This window comes from Gymnogyps californianus, chromosome 7 (genome assembly GCF_018139145.2).
Source record: "Gymnogyps californianus isolate 813 chromosome 7, ASM1813914v2, whole genome shotgun sequence".
NCBI lineage: Eukaryota > Metazoa > Chordata > Aves > Accipitriformes > Cathartidae > Gymnogyps > Gymnogyps californianus.
The window spans coordinates 32,348,615-32,367,053 of record NC_059477.1 but is presented as its reverse complement, the minus strand read 5'-3'; the positions used below and the strand labels follow the sequence as shown (position 1 = coordinate 32,367,053).

Below are 18,439 nucleotides of genomic sequence, written 5' to 3'. Positions count from 1 at the left end.
TCTTTATTTTGGCATCTTAAGTTTGATGCCATAGGTCTGAATTATTGTACATTTGCTGTGGTCTGTGGTGATGTTCCCCCAGAGATCAGGAAGGGTGCCCGGGACAGAGTGGAAAGACATCACACCAGAGCTCTTAAAGGTCCTGGATCAAAGAGCAAGAAATATCGTCCCCACTTCTGGGGCATATATATAAGACATTGATAATTTACATCCATAGGCTTTCTATTATATTTATTATTCCAGTAATATTGTTACACTGACTACATTTTCAGTTTGGATAATCTGCTTTCACCTCTGTGTCCATAAACATTCTGTATCATTAATACAAATATAATGGATGGTGAATACTAATGTATTAGCTGTTTCTATACAGCAGAAAGTAGATTATTTCTTCAGCTGTGCTTCCTTTGGCCCTGAACGTTTATGGTTTTCATACTCAGATCACTTGCTCACCCAAGTCATACCACTGTTGCCAAAGAAAGAATATGCATGAATAAATGTCCAGAACAAATTTAAAATTATAGTCAGGCCATGCTCCTGTAAAATTAACATCCTTCCAGATGTTACAGAAGTAATTATTTCCTGTACTCACACTGTTAATTTTACCTGTATTTTTATAACTTGTAATCATTATGTGCTTCCACTTTTTCCTCCCATTTTACTTATGGAGTGTTTTTGCTATAAACTTTCTTAACTGTACCCACCAAACATGTGCTTCAGACATCCAGTTAGTCTCTGATATCACTGATGCTCCCTATATATCTAGCCCCTAGTCATCACAGCACACTTTAAAAAGAAAAGCCTAGGTCAAGCCCAATCCAAGTATTTTGGGCATGATATTGGATTACAGAAAACTTTGTCTTCCTCTGAATGGAGGCAAAATAGTATGCATTTCCCTGTGATGCATTTTTAATTTGTGCTTATCTCCAGGTGGAAGGGAGAGCTATAATGCACGTAGGTGGACTGGCTCACACGTGGGAGGCACTGAATCTCCCAGAAGACTTATTTGCGAGTGTAATGAATATTGGACGTTTTACTGAAGAAATTGAGTGGCTGAAGTTTTTAGCCCTGGCATGTAAACTGATTGGAGTTGTAAGTTTATTCATACTTTCATGTTGTCCTGAATGAATATGCTGTATATTGTGATTTTCAGTTAATGTTTATGTTGAAAAAGGAGACTGAGTAATCACATGTTTTAACCAGCTAACCACTAACCCAGCTGCTGTTTTTAAAGTCAGGAGGAAATCTTTTTTAGGACTAAGGGAATTACTTTAACTACATTCTTTCAGGGATCAATGGAGCTAGAATATTTGTAGTAGGCTCTTTGCCAGCTTTTTCCTTTCCAGACAATTCCCAACACATTAAGCATTGGGGAAGACAGTTGGAGAGACAGGGACAAAGGTTGTAAGCTTCATCTAACAATTTGCTAAAGCCGTTTCTGCAGCACTATGCTGTAGATGTGAGGGTAAGCCCAAAAGAGTTCCTTTGTTTCCAGCATCACTGAGCAGATATGACTGATGAAAAGTATCCGGGCTCTGTCTTGCTATTCTTCACTCACTCTGATTTTGTATCGTTACTGTAGATGACTGGAGCAAACGTCTTGTGTCAAAGGAAACAGATCAGCATCTTTTCACCACTACCTAGTATTCAGACAATCTCTGCCAAAGAAACCCAAGAATATGAGGGAAACTTAGTATCGTAACGTGTGTTTTCAGTTACTAAGAAAACCAAAGGGCAGGTAATGGTTTTAGATCTAATAGCAATTGATAGTCAATTTGTATGGGAAACAGATTGCAGTCTTCTCGCATAACCTCAAGAAACCAGAATGTAAAAGCCCATCAGTTAATGCTGACAACCCAGCAAATACAGTCACAGATCTCACTACGGATTCACAAAAGTACCTAGATACTTCCCACAGCACTTAAATGTGTTGCTTCTTCAATTATTTTAGCCATTTAATAGAGAAAGGAGAATAGATTTGTGATATTCTGTTAGCAGTGGAAGACAACCAGGTTACTGAGCTGACATGACTAGTTAGATGTATTGATGTGATTGATTCACCTGCAGATCTTAGGAAACGACCCCTCTCTCTCATCCCAAATACCAGCGTTGGGCAAATGTTTACATACTGAAGACTACATAGTTCCATAATTCATATGTGGGGCCATTTGGAGGATTAGCAGAGCCCTGGTTATAGCATTGTTATTATATTGGTACAACCAACTTGATTTTCTAGCTGAAAGCTTTAATTCAGATGAGACTGGGCCATGGATGTGAGCAAGGCAACAGATTACACTGAGGTAATCAAGAGTGGACCTGAAGAAAAAAAAAGCAGAAGAAAAAAGTTCCGAATCAGAATCACACAGTCACTTGGCTTGGAAGGGACCTCCTGAGATCATCTGAATGATCTGGTACAGCTCAAACGGAAGTTAAAGCTTCAAGCAGAAATGTGTGGATAAAGCTCTATTGGCTGTTTGCAATAGAAGTATGTTATTTTAAAAGTCTCTCAAATATTATAACTTACTTATCTATGAATCTGCTCCTAAAACAAGAGTTACAAGATTTAACCTTAGTGGAACAAACTTCATTGACCCTTGTCTTCAATACTCTCACCACTAGTAGTAACTCCAAAACCTGCCTCATGGGAAATTTGGACAAGCACTCTAATTAGAGGCAATTCTCTTTAGATACTTTATTTGCTGTTCTTCTCTTGCTTCATTTCTTTTTCTAACTTAGAATGAAAATGAGAAATGTTTTGAGAAATTAATCTGTTAAGAGTTTGTTCTTCCCCTAAAGTCATCAGATTCTAGATGAAACTCGCATACTGTGAAAATAGCCTATGTGTTTTTAAAGGTCATTTTGATGTCACGGTAGATTTTATATTTAGTAGAGCAATAAATAAATAGTGCTATGAAGTTTTAGCCAAAAATTACTATTTTCTTACATACACTTTCACTAATAAAACATTATTCCTGTCAGTAGGATTGCCTGAAAAGACAAGTTTTGACAAAGAGTCTATGAAATACCAGTGGAATTGTCCTAATGTTACTGAAACAAAATTGTGCATCGATTTACCTTATGGCAGTAACGAGTCACTTTTTGGTTTAAATGCAGTGCTTATTATTTTATGTTCACGTGGCGCCATCTTGTGGCATTCAAAACTCATGCACCAGTACTTTGTGCAGCATGTCACCAGCTTTCTGAAAACTCTGGGTTGTTATTTAAACTGCCATCAGTTTAAATGAGACAGCTGAGAAAGGTCAAAAACAGCTTGAATCTTAGTAATGTTTCCTACAAGTCATAACTCAATACTTTTATGATCTTGTCCTTGTGAGAACTGCTCAAGGGGAAGAGCATTTAATGTGCTTTACACAAGATACTTCACTTAAATGTGGGCAGACAGGCCAAAGCTAAGTTGTTTTGATTTTTCCCACTATATTTACATATTAGGAAGAAGAAATTCACGGCTTATACACCCATTCATTCCAAATACATCACAAAATCAAAATTTGATGACAGGCCTTCTGAACCAAACAGGTCATGGGTCTTCCATGCAGTGACTCCTGCTGTAGCTTTCAGTAAGGATGATTGAACTAAAGCGTATCTTTGACTGAGACATTGAACATCTAGTAGAACACTCTGTAGATTATTTTCAAAACTATTTTACAATTGCACCACAGTTCTAGGGTCCATAATATCCAGCTTAAACTCCTCATTATATCTTTACCTATCAAACTGAAAAGTTCTCTACTAAATTTCTGCTTCCTCTAACAGTATTTTTACTGTCATCAAGACATCCCTTAAGCCTGTCTTTGATAAATGAAGGACCTGTTTTCTGTCGGTTGTATTCTTAACTACATATTCATTGCTATTCCTGTCCCCTTTTCTGTTTGTTATAAGTAGATTGAAGGATAGGTGGATAGACAAAAAAGCTGTTCATTCTCTTTCCATTAGCCAAGTTGTAGCTTTATTCCTTAATTGTGCATTTATGGGGGTTTGGGCACCTACCAAAATAGTCTTAAACAACAATCAGTTATCATTTTTATTCTTGGCCTACTTGTCTCATAAAAAGCTCCTAATTTTGTGAAATACTCCTTTGTTAAGTCCACGCAAATTCTTGGTTGTAACCCATTCAGAGGAAAGCTTAATATTAGTTCGTGCTAGTGCTTGATCATGCTTAGGTTAGTACTTAATTAGATCACTAGACCTTGTTAGTAGTGGTAGCAGGAGACTTCCAGAACTTACAGTGAATGAGAACATGACTTGTTTTTCCTAGGTAGGTACTGAAAAAGCCCCATTTTCTGATGAAACTGGATTGTTTTACAAATGTCTTCTCTCGCCTTTATTAGCTTCATTTTGTTTTCTTTCTCTCCTTCCTGAAATGAAAGAGCTTTGTTTTACTTTATCTGAGAATCATCCCCTCAAAAATCTTTGGTCCCTGAAAGCTATGTTCTAAGTATATTTATTTCTTCGTCATTATTAAGCGCATCAGTCTTGTATACAGTTTGCTGTATTACCCTGGTATTTCAACTTAAACTGTAAATTATTTAGAGTAAGAATAAGCTTTTTGTTATTTTCAGTGATGCTTCATGCAACATGAATGGCACCTCAAGCATTAAGATTGCAAATACAACTACATATATGTTTTAATTATTCATAATTCAGGCAGCTTTTCCCTGGTTAATGATTTGAGTCTTTTCCTCCACAGGTATTTTTGTCCTGTACTACACTGGTCCTGTCACTATTCTCTAAATTATGTCCAATTTGTCAACCACTTTCTGTTAAGGAGAGCATGTTCTGTCACAGTAGAGTTAATATCCAGTTAGTTTGTAACATGGTTTTTCTGCGTAGGTGGTCCAATGCATGATGACCTGTGTTAAGCTATCATATCCCACTTCACACTTCGTTCTGTTTCACTGCGTGGACATCATTGTACAGTATTTGTAAAACTAATTTATTATTCCTCCTCACTAACAACAATATAATCCTTATTTCTTTACATAAACTAATTCTTTAGATATGGCACAACATCAAATTTGAGATAAATCATGGAAATCCAAGAAGTCCCTTTCATCTCTTCAGGACAATGCTGCTCATCATTATACTTTTATTTATGTTGCATTTGCCAGCTTTATTTTTTTTAATTGCCTTTAGCATTATTGCTATACCACATAGTGTTGGAATCTGGAAGATGGCCACAGTTTGCTTTCCCAAAGGCTGAGCAAACCTGGCCTCGGCCACATCCAAAATCGTGACCCTGGAAATGTTTGGGGAATGTTAGTTATCTGTCAAACAGGAAGAAAAGATGAAATTGGTTTAATGAAATGCAATGGAATAAAATGGAATTTAATTTTCTCTCTGAAACATAGCTTGATCATGAATATGAATAACAATATAATATTATGTATGAATGCAGCACATGACATTGAAGCGTTTCTGTATGTAAGACAAAGAATAAGCTTTTTTTTAATCACAATTTTACCATAACAACCAGACAGGTCCAGAGATATTCAGTGATTCCTCACACTGTTTCAATGAAGAAAGCCAATGTCAGTCAGAAAAAATGTCTAGCTCTTCTGATAGCTAACTCTATGCTCAGAATACACTGCTGTTGCTAACTCTTGTAGTTTTATCACAAGTCTCATGACAGCTTGTACTTTTCTTTAAAGACTGACCACTTGGAGGTCTGTGACTTCATGAGAATTTTTATTCTTTATGCAATTTTTCTATCTTTACAGTTGCATTTTTTAAAATTATTAATAAGACAATCTTGCTATTTCATCCATAGTTTCAAAATGGTTCAGTTGACAAGAATGGAACTCGATAGCTTTCTGTATTAATTTTCCTTTTGATGAAAAAATGAAGTGTTGTTCTATGTGTATTCAAATAATATGTCAAATCAAAGGATGGGATTGTGGTTTGGGGGGGATTGTTTTTTTAATACTGTTAATTGTTGCTAAACAACTTGGGATCATTCTTCCTTAATTATTTAAATTGCTGTACTCACATCTATCAGTTCAATAAGAACTTACTCATAAACTTCCACAAACGCCCTTAAGAAAAAAGTATACCAATGGTTCTGGCACTGGTTTAGTAGTTGCCACATGTCTTTTTGAGCTGTTTTCATCTTCTTCCATTTTTCTAGTTTATATTCCTTCCTTCAGCTGTTCTCCTATTACAGTAATCATCTTATTTTATATTTTTCAAAGAGAAAAACTGAAGCAGTCTCCAAATTCCTGCCAGAAAACCCTTCTGGTTTTTTTGACAAGACGACAAATATCTTCACAACATAGTTTTACTTCAAGTTCAGCAGTTTCAATGTAAATGTTAACACAGTAATACCTAATAACACAATTTACACATTGGGAGAGCATAGATGTTGAATATTTATATGCACTTCTGCTATAGTACTCTTAATAACATAGTAATGTAACCACATTTTCAGCCTGAGTAAATGTAATTGCTTTCAATGCTATGTTTTCAGGTCTATTTATTCAGCTAATAAAAACGAATATGCAGAATACTAATATGCCAGCGTGTGTGTGTGAAACCTGAGGCACCATCCTTTATGACCCATGTACACGGGTTTTTTCAGGGATTGCCAGAGAAGATTTAGCACTAGCTGAAAGCCAGCATAGAGAACAAAGAACTGATGGTTTTAGCCTGTACACAAAATATCTACAGTTCCCTTTGACTTGCTACCAGCCTGCTTTTACCTTTTGTGCCCCTGAGGACTTGCAGGACACAGACCGCACAAGCAAGCACAGGCCCTGAGGTAGTTTTATGAGCAGTGCCCCACAGAGATGTCCGAGTTTTCCTTCAGAGTGGCCCACCCCTCTGCAAGGCCCGTTTTTCCATGTATTTTATGAGTGCACGGAGTCCCTGCCCCACAGGGCCTCCTGCTCCCGCAGGACCCCTAAAGCACCAGAGAGCAGGCCGTGAGAGGACAGCACTGGGACGGGCAGACTCAGCTATATGAGGTGAATTTTTTCTTACTAAGCAGAGCGGCAGGTGCCGGCGCTGCTCAGGGCGGCCGAGGCACGAGCGGGCAGCCCTGAAGGGGACGGCTAGCCCCTCACACCCCGACGACCACAACCGCCAACGGCCTCACAGCCCGCCTTAGCCCCGCCCATTCCCCTTCTCTCCTCCGATTGGCTCCTCGGCGCCCGTTCTCCGCCAATCCTCGATCGCTCCCCGTAACGCAGCTTCTTCCCCTTCCCGCGCCAGCTGCCGCCGGCGCGCAGCGAGGAGCGCCAAGCGGGGCGGGTCAGGGGGGCGTTAGCCCCGCCCCCCCGTAACGGCCGTCCCGTCCGTCAGCCAAGCAGGCTCGGGATTGGTCGGCGCCGGGTACGCGCCCCGCGGGAGAGGGCAGAGCGGGACGGTAGCTGGCCCCGCCCCCGCGTCGGCCGGGGCTGGGGCTATGGCCAGGCCGGGGGCTCCGCGGCCCTGCAAGGTGCGTGCGGGGCGGGGGTCCTGGGGGGAGCGGGGACGTTTGGAGCCCTCTTTGTCTGCAGTCGGGTCTCAGCCCTCGCTTTAAGGTGCCTCGTTAGACCCCTGATTTGCTCGGAGCGGGGTGAGAGGGTGTCCCCGGCGAGTGCGGAGCTGGGCGATCAGCGTGACGACTCCTGAGGGGGAGTCGGGCCTTCCGGCACTGGATGCCTTTGTTTTCCTGGCTTAGCCCAACAGTCCTTACTCAGGGCTCAGCGGGTTTGTGTGTGTCGGTAAGGGGCACCGCAACAAGCTTACTGTTCAGGGATTCTTCCACCTTGGCATATCCGTGCTTTGTGCTGTGACTGTAGTTTATTCTTAAAATCCCCAAAGTTCAGGTGTGTATTTATCGAGCTTGGCTTCAGTCTGGAATGTATGTTTGTATGTCAGCCCTTGACTCTGCCATTAAGTGAATTACTGTATCTGTAGAATGCTGTGGAAATGAATAAAGCTTCATGCTGTAAAAGCATGTTTAGTAAAATGAAACCTACAAGATTCAGGCCCTAATGGCAGCGGTGGACCCTCTCCTTGTTCTGAGAGCTGTAAATTACCTTTAACTCATCTGCCTCAGCAACAGTTCTTGGAATTAGTGGGCAATGGTAATCTTCAATTATGTTGTGGAAGTACTTTGTGAAAATCAAAATATATTTCTGTAATCAACAGGTACTGTCTTCTGGAAGGCTAACAGGAGCAGCTAAATTAACAAATGGAAGAAAACAGTAAGACCTTAATCATGAATACTATCTAAGATTGAGTGTACATATGAGCATTTGGGAACATTACACTTGTCATACCTCACAACTAGCCAGAAGTTCTTTGTGTATATCAGAAAATGTTTTTAGCTGAAAGGCAGTACGGCCAGGTTCTAAGCAGCCCATGAATAGACAGACACAAACTGAATAGAAATTTTGCCTGTAGAAATACAGGGTTGACTATCTCTGTGTGTTTTATTTGTGAAAGATTGAATTTGTGTAGTTACTAGCCGTATGTAAGACTGTTGAGTAAAGACAGAATTCTCCTCTGACATAAGCTGTTAATATTTGCTAAACATGCTTGTTGCAGCAATGCAGAGTTTTCAGAAAGACAAAGATATTTTGTTTCTTGATAAAATTAATTTAGTTTGCTATTATTGAATAAAGTAAATTTTTTACTTTGCTGCATGTTAAGGAGGTAGTGTAAACAGTGAATTTGACTTTTTCAGGTTTCGCTTAAGAAAAGGATGTCATTCTGATGTGGAGTCTGGATACTCTCTCTGTTCCACTGACTCTGATGATCAGGTAATTAAATGACTTTAATACAGTCATCTCTGTTATCTAAAGAGAAGGGAAATTGGAACACCTTGAATAATAGAAGAAAAACAGGTTAATTTAGATACTACTGCATCTGGACTAGAAATAGCTCCTGCAAAGCTAGCAAGGGTGTCTATACTGCATCTTGCAGATACAAGCAAGTTGGCTTCGTGTGCAGTGAGTTTGGCTCTGACAAATCTCGTTAAGGCACAGGATATATTTTGCAAACACAACTATGCTGTTTATGGACTAGAGCTGGCCCTGGCAGAAACATAGCCATACTTGTTAGGTTTTGTGCTGAAGAGAGTTGTATGGAGTCAGTGCTGCAGTGCTGTTTTCTGTGTAGTGCTGAGTCGATTATCTCCAAAATAGAATTACACTGTAGGTAATAGGTTAGCTGTACATGGAAATAAGAAGAAAAACCACACACATGCAATTAACAAAACATAAAATCCAGCAAACGGACACGTGTGCAAGAGCACAATTTAGGTTTTTTTGCAAAATTTATGTGTTTGCAAACTTTCATGTAATTGCAAAGTAATACATGGAAAATGACATGTTTTTGCTGCTTGTCAGTTGTTCTTTTTCAGGTGACAGAGTGGGGAACACTCTCCTCTAAAATAGTATCTTGGTTTACTGAAAGAAGACAGTGATACTCATTTTCTGACTGCAGTATTCTTTGTGCAGGTCGATACTATTCATAATGGACTTGACCGTTGTGCAGCTTTACTGAAGAATATCTTACAAAATGAGGCTACAGGTTGTACCTATTGAAAATTTAAGTTACATTTTTAGTTTTTGTAAGACTGTTCTGATTTGTTTTGTTGACTAATTTTTGTTTTGACTAATACTAGGAAGGGAGACTATATATAAACAACCTGGGAAAACAACTTCTGTTAAAATTACTTCCAAGCCTTTGCTAACCAAAGGAAATATTTCCAAGAAGAAAGGGTTGAAAAAAAACATTACTCCTGCCCACGTCCGAAAAGAAATTGGTAAGTGGGCTTTCTTGGGCTTAATTTTTTTTTTTAACAACATTGAGAGACTCCTCAACTTATTGAGATATAACAAGGCTTCAGATAATTGTTGTTTGTTATAGATTGATCCAGGGCTGGATCCACAAAAGGATGTAGACATTACTCATTGCCTTTTAGAAACCTTAAATGTGTACTCAACAGTTACTAAAATTCACTAATGTTTGAGCTTCATGTGCAAGGAAGAAAGTTGAGTGCATTTACAAACACCAACATCGTCAAGTTTGGCTGGTAGGAAGTGTGGAGGAAAATGATAATACCCATGCCCCATTTCTCTTGGACAGTGAAGCATTACAGTGCTTGGTCTCTGTTTGGGATACGCAGCTGTAAACTGTCCTGGAGTTAGGTGTCCAGCCAGGCTTTTCTCAAAGATCAGTTTCTGGAAACAGGAAAGTGTTGCAATAAATAATAAGAATTCAAATGGTTTAGTGGCCAGAGCACTTGAATGGAAAGGAGTGCTGTAGGCTGAGTTGCTCTCAGTTGAAATATTTCACTTTTCATTAGCGTTTCTTCCTCTCTCCACCCCGTTTCTTTTGTGTGATTTCTAATCCAGTAGACCAGTAGACTAAGCGTGTAGCAGAATGCCTATTTTGTGAATTGTAGAAGGTGAGCACATAGCTGATATCTTTCCAGCACTGTAAAAATACGGAGTTTTAATTATACCTAACATAAGAAAATTAGGTTTGGAGAGTGCTTTGTTATGGGTTATTCCAAATGGTTTAAAAGCTTAGGAAGCAGCTAAGCAGAGATTTTAAGAACTGCATTTTAGAACTGGCCTTCTGTAGGATTAGATCGCTGTACTTCCTTCAAGGACAGCTGTCTGTCCGACTGGGTTAGGTTGCTGTGTCTGGAATTAAAAAATGATGGATTAATTTGCTGGTGAGTAAAAATCTGACTGGAATCTTAGGCTGTAGGTTTTGGTTTTCTTTTTCAAAGGAACCTGCCAGAGTCTGCCTGGCAACGCAATGGGTTTGTATAGATTGAGAAGATGGATAACTTCAGCTGGGTTTTTTGTTCTCTCTTTCTCTATAGTGCCAATATCAAATAGAAAACTTGTCTCATCCACCACACCTTCTGCTGAGAAAGAACTTTCCAGTGCAGCACAGAATCAGATGGTTCAACCAATTCACGTGCCTTGCAGTCAACACTCTCCTGTGATGCATCAGAAACTGTGCGAGCATGTGCAAACTCAGATGTCTCTGATAACGGGCCCGCCACCACCGAACAGTAATGAAATTCCTACTGTAACTCCTTTTCCTACCTTAAATCACGGTTAGTGGCACTATTAATGTCGAGCCTGCTATTTTACTGTATGAGTTTTGCCCAAAATTGCCCTGATCTATGAGTGGTGTTTTCTTTTAGGATGTCAAAATGTTACAGCTTTTAATTATCGATTACCTACCTCCACATCAGCTCTGTCCTTGCAGCATTCAGCTAATCCCTTGTCTACTCAGTCAGTAAGTAAAAGTTTGAATCTGACTATTAATAAAACGTTTTAAGTTAGCACTGCCTACTTATTTATACATTTATTCGTGTGGGTTTTCTTGGGATTATGTAATAATTTTCCTTAAAGAAAAAAATGTGCGTATTTCAACCTATAGTGATGAACAGAATAAATAGTGAGAGAAAATACTGCTATTTAAAATACATTTTATATAGACACCAAAAAATGAAGTTAGAGGCATTTCAACAGGCTCCTTGTTTCTGCATGGTGAATTCTGTAATGGACAGCAAACATGGACGGTGCAGGAAATTATTCATTACTGTTAATAATTACATTGTCAGTAATGCACATTAGGATCATTAACCAACTCCTGATAAAAGAAATCATATATGATATGTAGCTTTTCCCTGCCAATGACAGAGCTGATTATTTCTTCAGACACTGTGTATTGTCTTAGAGCCACATTTTAAAATACTTGTGTATTTCAGGGTATAGAATAGAACTAATGGAGAGTACCAACTGCCACCTTGGGGAAATGTGGTAAAGGGCTTGCACCTTGAAACTGTAAGACTGTAGACTTTACCTTCCATCTGCAGGCAGTCCATGTATAGCTAGTGCTGTCCTTGACTTTTAAGAAATTCATCTACTTAAAATATTGAAAGGTAATAGTGTTGTCTTTTTTTTTTTTTTTTCTTCCCTGTTCTGGTTTGATTCAAGGAATGAGTGTTCATAAAGCAAAAAAAAAAACAAAAACAAAACACTGCTGAGCTTTTTTCTTTACAGAACAGCTAAAAAAGAACTGGCTTTAATGTTGCCAATAATATTTAAGATAAAGGTAATCTAAACCAGATTTACATTTTAATTACTCCTTAATATACTGGAAAATTATGCAATTAACGAGTTGTAGTTGCCTTTATAATTTGCAAAGAATGCTCAAGACTACATTGAGTCAGACAAGGGTGGTGGGTTTGGTTTTTTTTAAGATTTAAAAAAAAAATCATGTTAATTTTTTGTTTAATATGAATAATCTTTACGTAGGATGTTCCTGTAGACAGTGGCAATGAATGCGTGCCAGAGATGGGAGGACCTGTGGTTTGCCCGGTAGTTTCTGCTGCTCCTGCTACTGCTGCGCAAATACAGTCTGCCACTGCTCTTCCTAGTGTGATCCCTTGTATAGCATCAGGTGCATCAAGTAACTCTACAGTGCCTGCATTCATCCCATCATCTTCTGGCAGAGAGATGACCCCAAACCACGAGCAACAGATAAAAGAAGCAGATTTGATAAGATGCATACAAGCTCACCTGGCCCTGTTACAATCACATGAAATGATGAATGGCAGGACTGAACAGAAGTGCCATCATCATTGTCCAGCAAAACATAATGCTTCAAGTAACAAGGAGGAGGATACTTCTGAAGAACACAGTGAGGACATCATCAACGAAGAAGATGAATTGAATGTGCTTGATATAGCCCCAGTGAGAGATACAACCTGTAAGACAAGTTTTGTGAAGAAAGTTCTAAAATCTAGAAAAGAAAGTCCAGAAGAAACGGCCCATAAAGTTAAGACTGTAAAATATCTTCTGGGAGAGCTCAGAGCACTGATAACAGATCAAGGTGAGGACACTTTCATTGTGCAATAGAGCGATTACCTACAAATAACGCATGAGCTGCATTAAATGAGTGAGCACTTCAGTTTCTGGAAGTTGTATGTGTCAGAGTGGTTTTCCACAACTGTAATAGCTTCATGTTTCACTCTGGATAAGTATTAAATTATTTTTTGGAGTATTTTAACATTATCGTAACAGCTAGGGTAAAGATTGTTCTCATTTCATATACAGTGTTTTCCCCTGAGAAAGGGAGCAGCGTAGACAGGTTGCAACAGCAGTCCCACCAAGGTTGGTTGGAGAGATGGTGGGTTGTGATTTATCAAGAACCTAAAGCATGGTTTTCATAGTCAAGCTTAAAATTTTTAAATAAATAAATATAGTTAAAATAAAGATGAGGTTTTTTTGAAAAAAAGTAGATACTATTATATCACTTTGTAGGTTGCTTAATTGCATATAAAATATTACTGTCATATTACAGGTTTATATGTTTATGGGGTCTTTTTTTCCCTCACCTCTTGCAGATGATTCAGAAATGTTAAGGTTGATGAGTGAAATCGAAGACTACATATCATTGCTCCCAGCTGTAGTGGGAAGTACGAATATACAAGCTGAAATAGCACTAGCTTTACAGCCTCTCAGAAGTGAAAATGCCCAGTTGCGTAGGTTAGTAACTCATCAGTGATTCTGTATTTACTGCAAATGCGCCTAAAGCATCTTTAACTGGTCTGTTCTAAATTGCATATTTGATCATTGTTATGGTGTAAGTGTTATGACCCTTTCATTCTTGTCTGTGCAGTATTTATATATTAGAAAGTGTGTTGGTAAGGCTGTATAGTTTAAAAATAAATAACATATAGCAAGGCTTCAGTTAATATTGATGGTTTAGTAGCATCAGTTACATCATGATTGGGCCTTTGTCTAGGTGGGATCAATGTAGTATCATTCTCTCTGCAAACTGCAGCATCATTATATTCTTTTTGTAGTGTATTCTCAAATGCAAAAATGTCTCTCATTTCAGGGGAGCTCTCAAATACATAACTGGGTAGAACTTTACCTCAAAACACAGGGAAAGTTATTTATCAGAACTTGCAAAGGGTCTTTTGTGTTGAAGAAATATAGGAATGTAAGAAAAATGCATTATTAAAACTTTTTTATATTTCTGAAACATTCTGTGACATTTAATTCTCAGTAGCAACTTCTTATCAAACTAATTTAAAATGCAGTGGTTTTGAACTTATTCTGAACTTTCTGAATTTGTGCTTTTTCACAATTCACATTTAGGAGACTAAGAATATTAAACCAGCAACTCAGAGAACAAGAAAGAAGTGAGAAGACATCTGGACAGAGCTGCAACTATGAATGTAAAGTACTAATAGAGAATGATGCTTGTTAGGGGCATTTTTGTTAAAGCTTTATTTAAATAGATACAGACATATAAAGATATAGATATGTAAATAAAAAATAACAGTATGTATTGTGGCCTTTAGTGGCAACTGAACTAAGTGTTGTGCGTCTAATCATGCAACTGCGTTTGCATGGATTCTTGTGCCTCTTTAGACTCCTCATAGTGAGACTCAGCTCTTCCACTGCCAAGCAGGTTATTTTTCCTTATGTGCCTCTTAAAATGAAGATAACATATTAGATAACTAAGAAGAAAGCTTGAGTTTTATCTTGCTGCCTCAAAAAACCCTTCTTCTATCTGTAAGCAAAATTCATATTACCAAGATTATTTAAACACTTAGTTTGATTTAGAAATTCAAACTGTACCACACAAAGCACTTAAACTTTTTATGTTCTGCTTTTGGTAGTAGTTTCTTTGCAGTCCTTGAATGTGATGCTCCAGAGTCAATTGAAAGAATCACTGAAAGGCCTTGAGTCACTGCAGGCTAAAAATGAAGAACTAATTAAAATAATAGAAAGTCAGAAAGAAGAGAATAAACGTCTTGCAAAAGATATTCAAGATAAAGAAGAAGAATTGCTGGAAAACAAACAGCATTATGACATTCATTCCACCAAGCTCAAGATTGGTATGTGTTTTGAATTTGTTTATTCTTCATTTAGTGTTTTAAAACTTAAATAATTAGGTAAATTCTTCTTGGCGTTTTAGAAGTGGAAGAGGCATTAGCAAACGTGAAGAGCCTTCAGTTTAAGCTGGAAGCTTCAGAGAAAGAAAATAAGATTTTGGGCATAACGTTACGTCAGCGTGATGCAGAAGTTAACAGACTGCGTGAATTAACCAGGTACTATTGGCTAAGCTATTTTTTTTGCCTCTTGACCACTTTTTTTTTTCCCCCCCATACTTTGGATTAGTGTAATCTTAGTATCTTGGTGGTAGGAGGTCATGTAGGCTAAAACTTCTCTTTTTAGTTACTTTTGCTACAATGGTGCTATAATTTTAAAACAGAGTTGTCATGCTCCATGACTTGAGTTCTGTTGTAAAGTAAAATGCTATCTGCCGTAACTTGTGCGAAGTTTTAACTCTTAATAGCAGACCTGCCGATAAGGAGCTCCATGGGAAGTGCATGGACCTGAAAACCTGCTGATATTTCCCTTGAAGCTGGAGAATTTGGGAGCTAACTCTTAACCTGAATTAAGGAGGGATTATTTTTTTTTTTCTTTCTTCACACTGGTTCAGAAATTGGTCTGTTTTGAGAAGAAGTTGCAGAAAGATCTGTCTTCAGGACACACACAGCAAGCTCTTCCTGTGGGAATGAGCAGTCCTTTCTTTAATTGTACACACATTTGAAGTAGATTATGCTCAGATATTAATTATGGGTAAAGGTGGGAGTTCTTGGATCACTGAATGAAGGTGGTGTTACTCACAGTTTTTTAGAACTATTACTGTGAATTTATTTCATCGTGGTCTTTTATGATTAATATTGTGGCAAGCTGGGAGCCCTAAATAGCTTTTTGCACATTCAAAGTGGTATGTACATAAAATTTGTTTGGACATGATGTGCACAGGAAGTTAAACTGTTGTCTGTCTTGTTTATAGTTGATACTGATTGAAATGGCAGAATATTTTTAATCAACACTTCAGACACATTACACACTTCTGTGAGTACTGACCACCAGATGGTAGTATAATGATGTCTTATTACATGTGTATGTGTATATGCTCTATACATAAGCATTTACGTGTTCATTTCTTTTGATGTACAAAGCAGAAAATGAGAAGAATTATTTCTTTTATTGTATTTTTTTATTTAGATGCAATGGGAAGAATAATTCAGAAAAAATTTCTCACTCATTTTTGATAACTTTCTATATGCTTTGTAACAGTTTCTTGACATCAATTTATTTCATTTTGTAGTACTCAAAGGAGGTAAATTGGGAATAATCTTGAGAACTTCATTGGCTGTGGTATTTTAGTTACTTTATAGGCACATTGAGCTGAGCTGAAGAAAATTCAAGAAACTTGGAATTGGTTCACATTTATACTACATTTTATGACAACATGTAGAAAGACAATTCTTTGCCGCAGTCTGATCAATCTAATGTTGTGGTGTTATATAAAAGTTTTTAACTATTTTTTTAGTGACTACTTTTAAATCTGATTAATTGATCTTATCTTAACAGAACCTTGCAGGGCAGTATGGCCAAGCTTCTGTCTGACCTCACAGTAGACAACATTAGACCCAAATCTGAAAAAGGTCTTTCGAAGTCTCTTTTGGAAGACCATGAAAAGCAGATGCAACCTGATCCGTTTCCTGGGAGTACTTCAGTAATGACTTACCTTAAAAAATTAGAAGTGGATCATATTTTGACAGATACAGAACTTCAATTCTCAAATAAAAGTGGAGAATTAGAAATGCAAAATCTAGCCTATGAAAAGTTTGCTGCTGAAGGAAGTAAAATAAACAGTACATTCTCAGAAGAAGGAACATCGGCTCCCAGACTACTACTAACCTCGCTGAAGCAAGATGCAGAAATAGTTAGTGATTCTGGGACTTTACTAGATGACCAAAACAAGTTGGATGAGACTGTTTATATTCCATTGACTAGCAATGCCTCTAAAAACAGCAGCCAATCTCTGAAAGAACTGGTGTGCTACCCCAAAGTAGAGGGGCTTGTAAGATGTTGGACTACCACTGTGAGCTCTCAAACTCTGTGCAGCAGAATGGATGTGAGATATCAAAGGATCCAACTATTCTGGATAAATTAAGTGCTAGGTACAGTGTGGAAAAGACTATGGAAAACACGCCTGAAGTTACAGGGGATAAAGTGAAGCCAGAAGGAGACAAAGTCCAAATGAGGCCAAAAGGCACTCCAAGTGGAGCTACAAAAGACTTCACAGATAAACCAGACCAACCTCAGCCTGGTGCATACCCTCGCGTACTGATGCTATTTCCAAAAGAGATTTCTCGGAAAAAAGGCAGTGAAATAGCTGATTTTAGTTCCATTTCATTTGATGATATATCAGGGAAGTCTGAGTGGAGTGCATCCTCTTTCTCAACATTTACTTCTCGAGATGAAGAGGACTTTAAGAATAGCTTAGCAGCCTTGGATGCCAACATAGCTAGGTTACAAAGAACTCTGCAAAATAGCATTATGAAACAATGAGTATGAGGAAACAAAATGGGGTGCACTTGTTTGGATTATTTAGGTTTTTCTGAAGTATATTAATAAGTATGGTACTGATACAAATATTTGTATTTTTTGGTATGAAATTACTTGTTCCTAGCTGTTTAAATTACAGATGGGATTTGTTCCTCATTAAGCTCTGGCGCTGCTTCCCTTGATGTGTACAACTTGAAATAACTGGTATAAGTGCTTTTTTTTAAATCATGACTTAGGTTTATACTCTTTAATTGCAAAATTAATTCTTAGAACAGCAGCTGATAACTGTTTAAGAAACTGATGTGCTGTTGGCAATACAGTTTTTCTATTAAATGATAAAGTACACGTGCATGCTTTTCTGCATGCTTTTTCTAAGTAGTTAGAACAGCATTGAGAGAGATGCATTTGAAGTCAGTTACAGATGTGATAAAGAGAAATTTTTATTTCATTATAATTTAACTTATAAAATTGCATACTTAGTTATTTTCCTTGGCTATGACCGTGTGTTTCAAGAAACTAGCTCCTTGTTCTGCTTCACCATGAAGGTGTGCAAACAGTAGTGTCAGCATCAAAGAAACAGGTGAACAGGACTTCTTATTCCGCTGCATTGCTTCTTAATTCAAATTGGGTTTAATCAAGAAGTGGGAATTTAACTGGTGAAAGTGGAGCTGCCTTGAACATAAAAAGTGTTCTGCCTTGACTAGGTAGGTCTCTTCAGGTTGTTTTTTGTTTGGGTTTTTTTTTTTTAAAGAGGAACTTAGATGCAGAAGGCTAAATTAAACTTCCTTATTTACACATATTTTTTTTTCTTCCCCAAAGAACAATTGCAAGGTACCATACATGGGCAAGAGGTTCCACAGGGAAGCCACGGAAGAGCTAGTTACAGAGCAGCTCTGCAGGAACCTTGAGAGTTACAGTTGCTAAGTCAGGATCATGCTGTTGCAAAAAAAAAAAAAAAAAAAAAAAAAAAAAAAAAAAAAAAAAACCTGCGGCCATCATATGAGATTTGCAGTGTA

At 37.9% G+C, this 18,439-nt stretch overlaps 1 protein-coding gene across 1 annotated transcript; it reads left to right on the top strand.

Moving 5' to 3' along the window:
• Positions 1 to 948: 948 nt before the first annotated feature.
• On the top strand, positions 949 to 17,768 carry CCDC14 (coiled-coil domain containing 14). Its single transcript, XM_050900049.1, is given in 14 exon segments — positions 949 to 1,092; positions 8,152 to 8,207; positions 8,690 to 8,765; positions 9,465 to 9,537; positions 9,632 to 9,772; positions 10,844 to 11,083; positions 11,174 to 11,268; positions 12,294 to 12,870; positions 13,385 to 13,526; positions 14,145 to 14,224; positions 14,672 to 14,890; positions 14,971 to 15,103; positions 16,443 to 16,876; positions 16,879 to 17,768. Coding segments are annotated over 14 exon segments (2,958 nt in total). The 3' UTR covers positions 17,427 to 17,768.
• Positions 17,769 to 18,439: the final 671 nt, after the last annotated feature.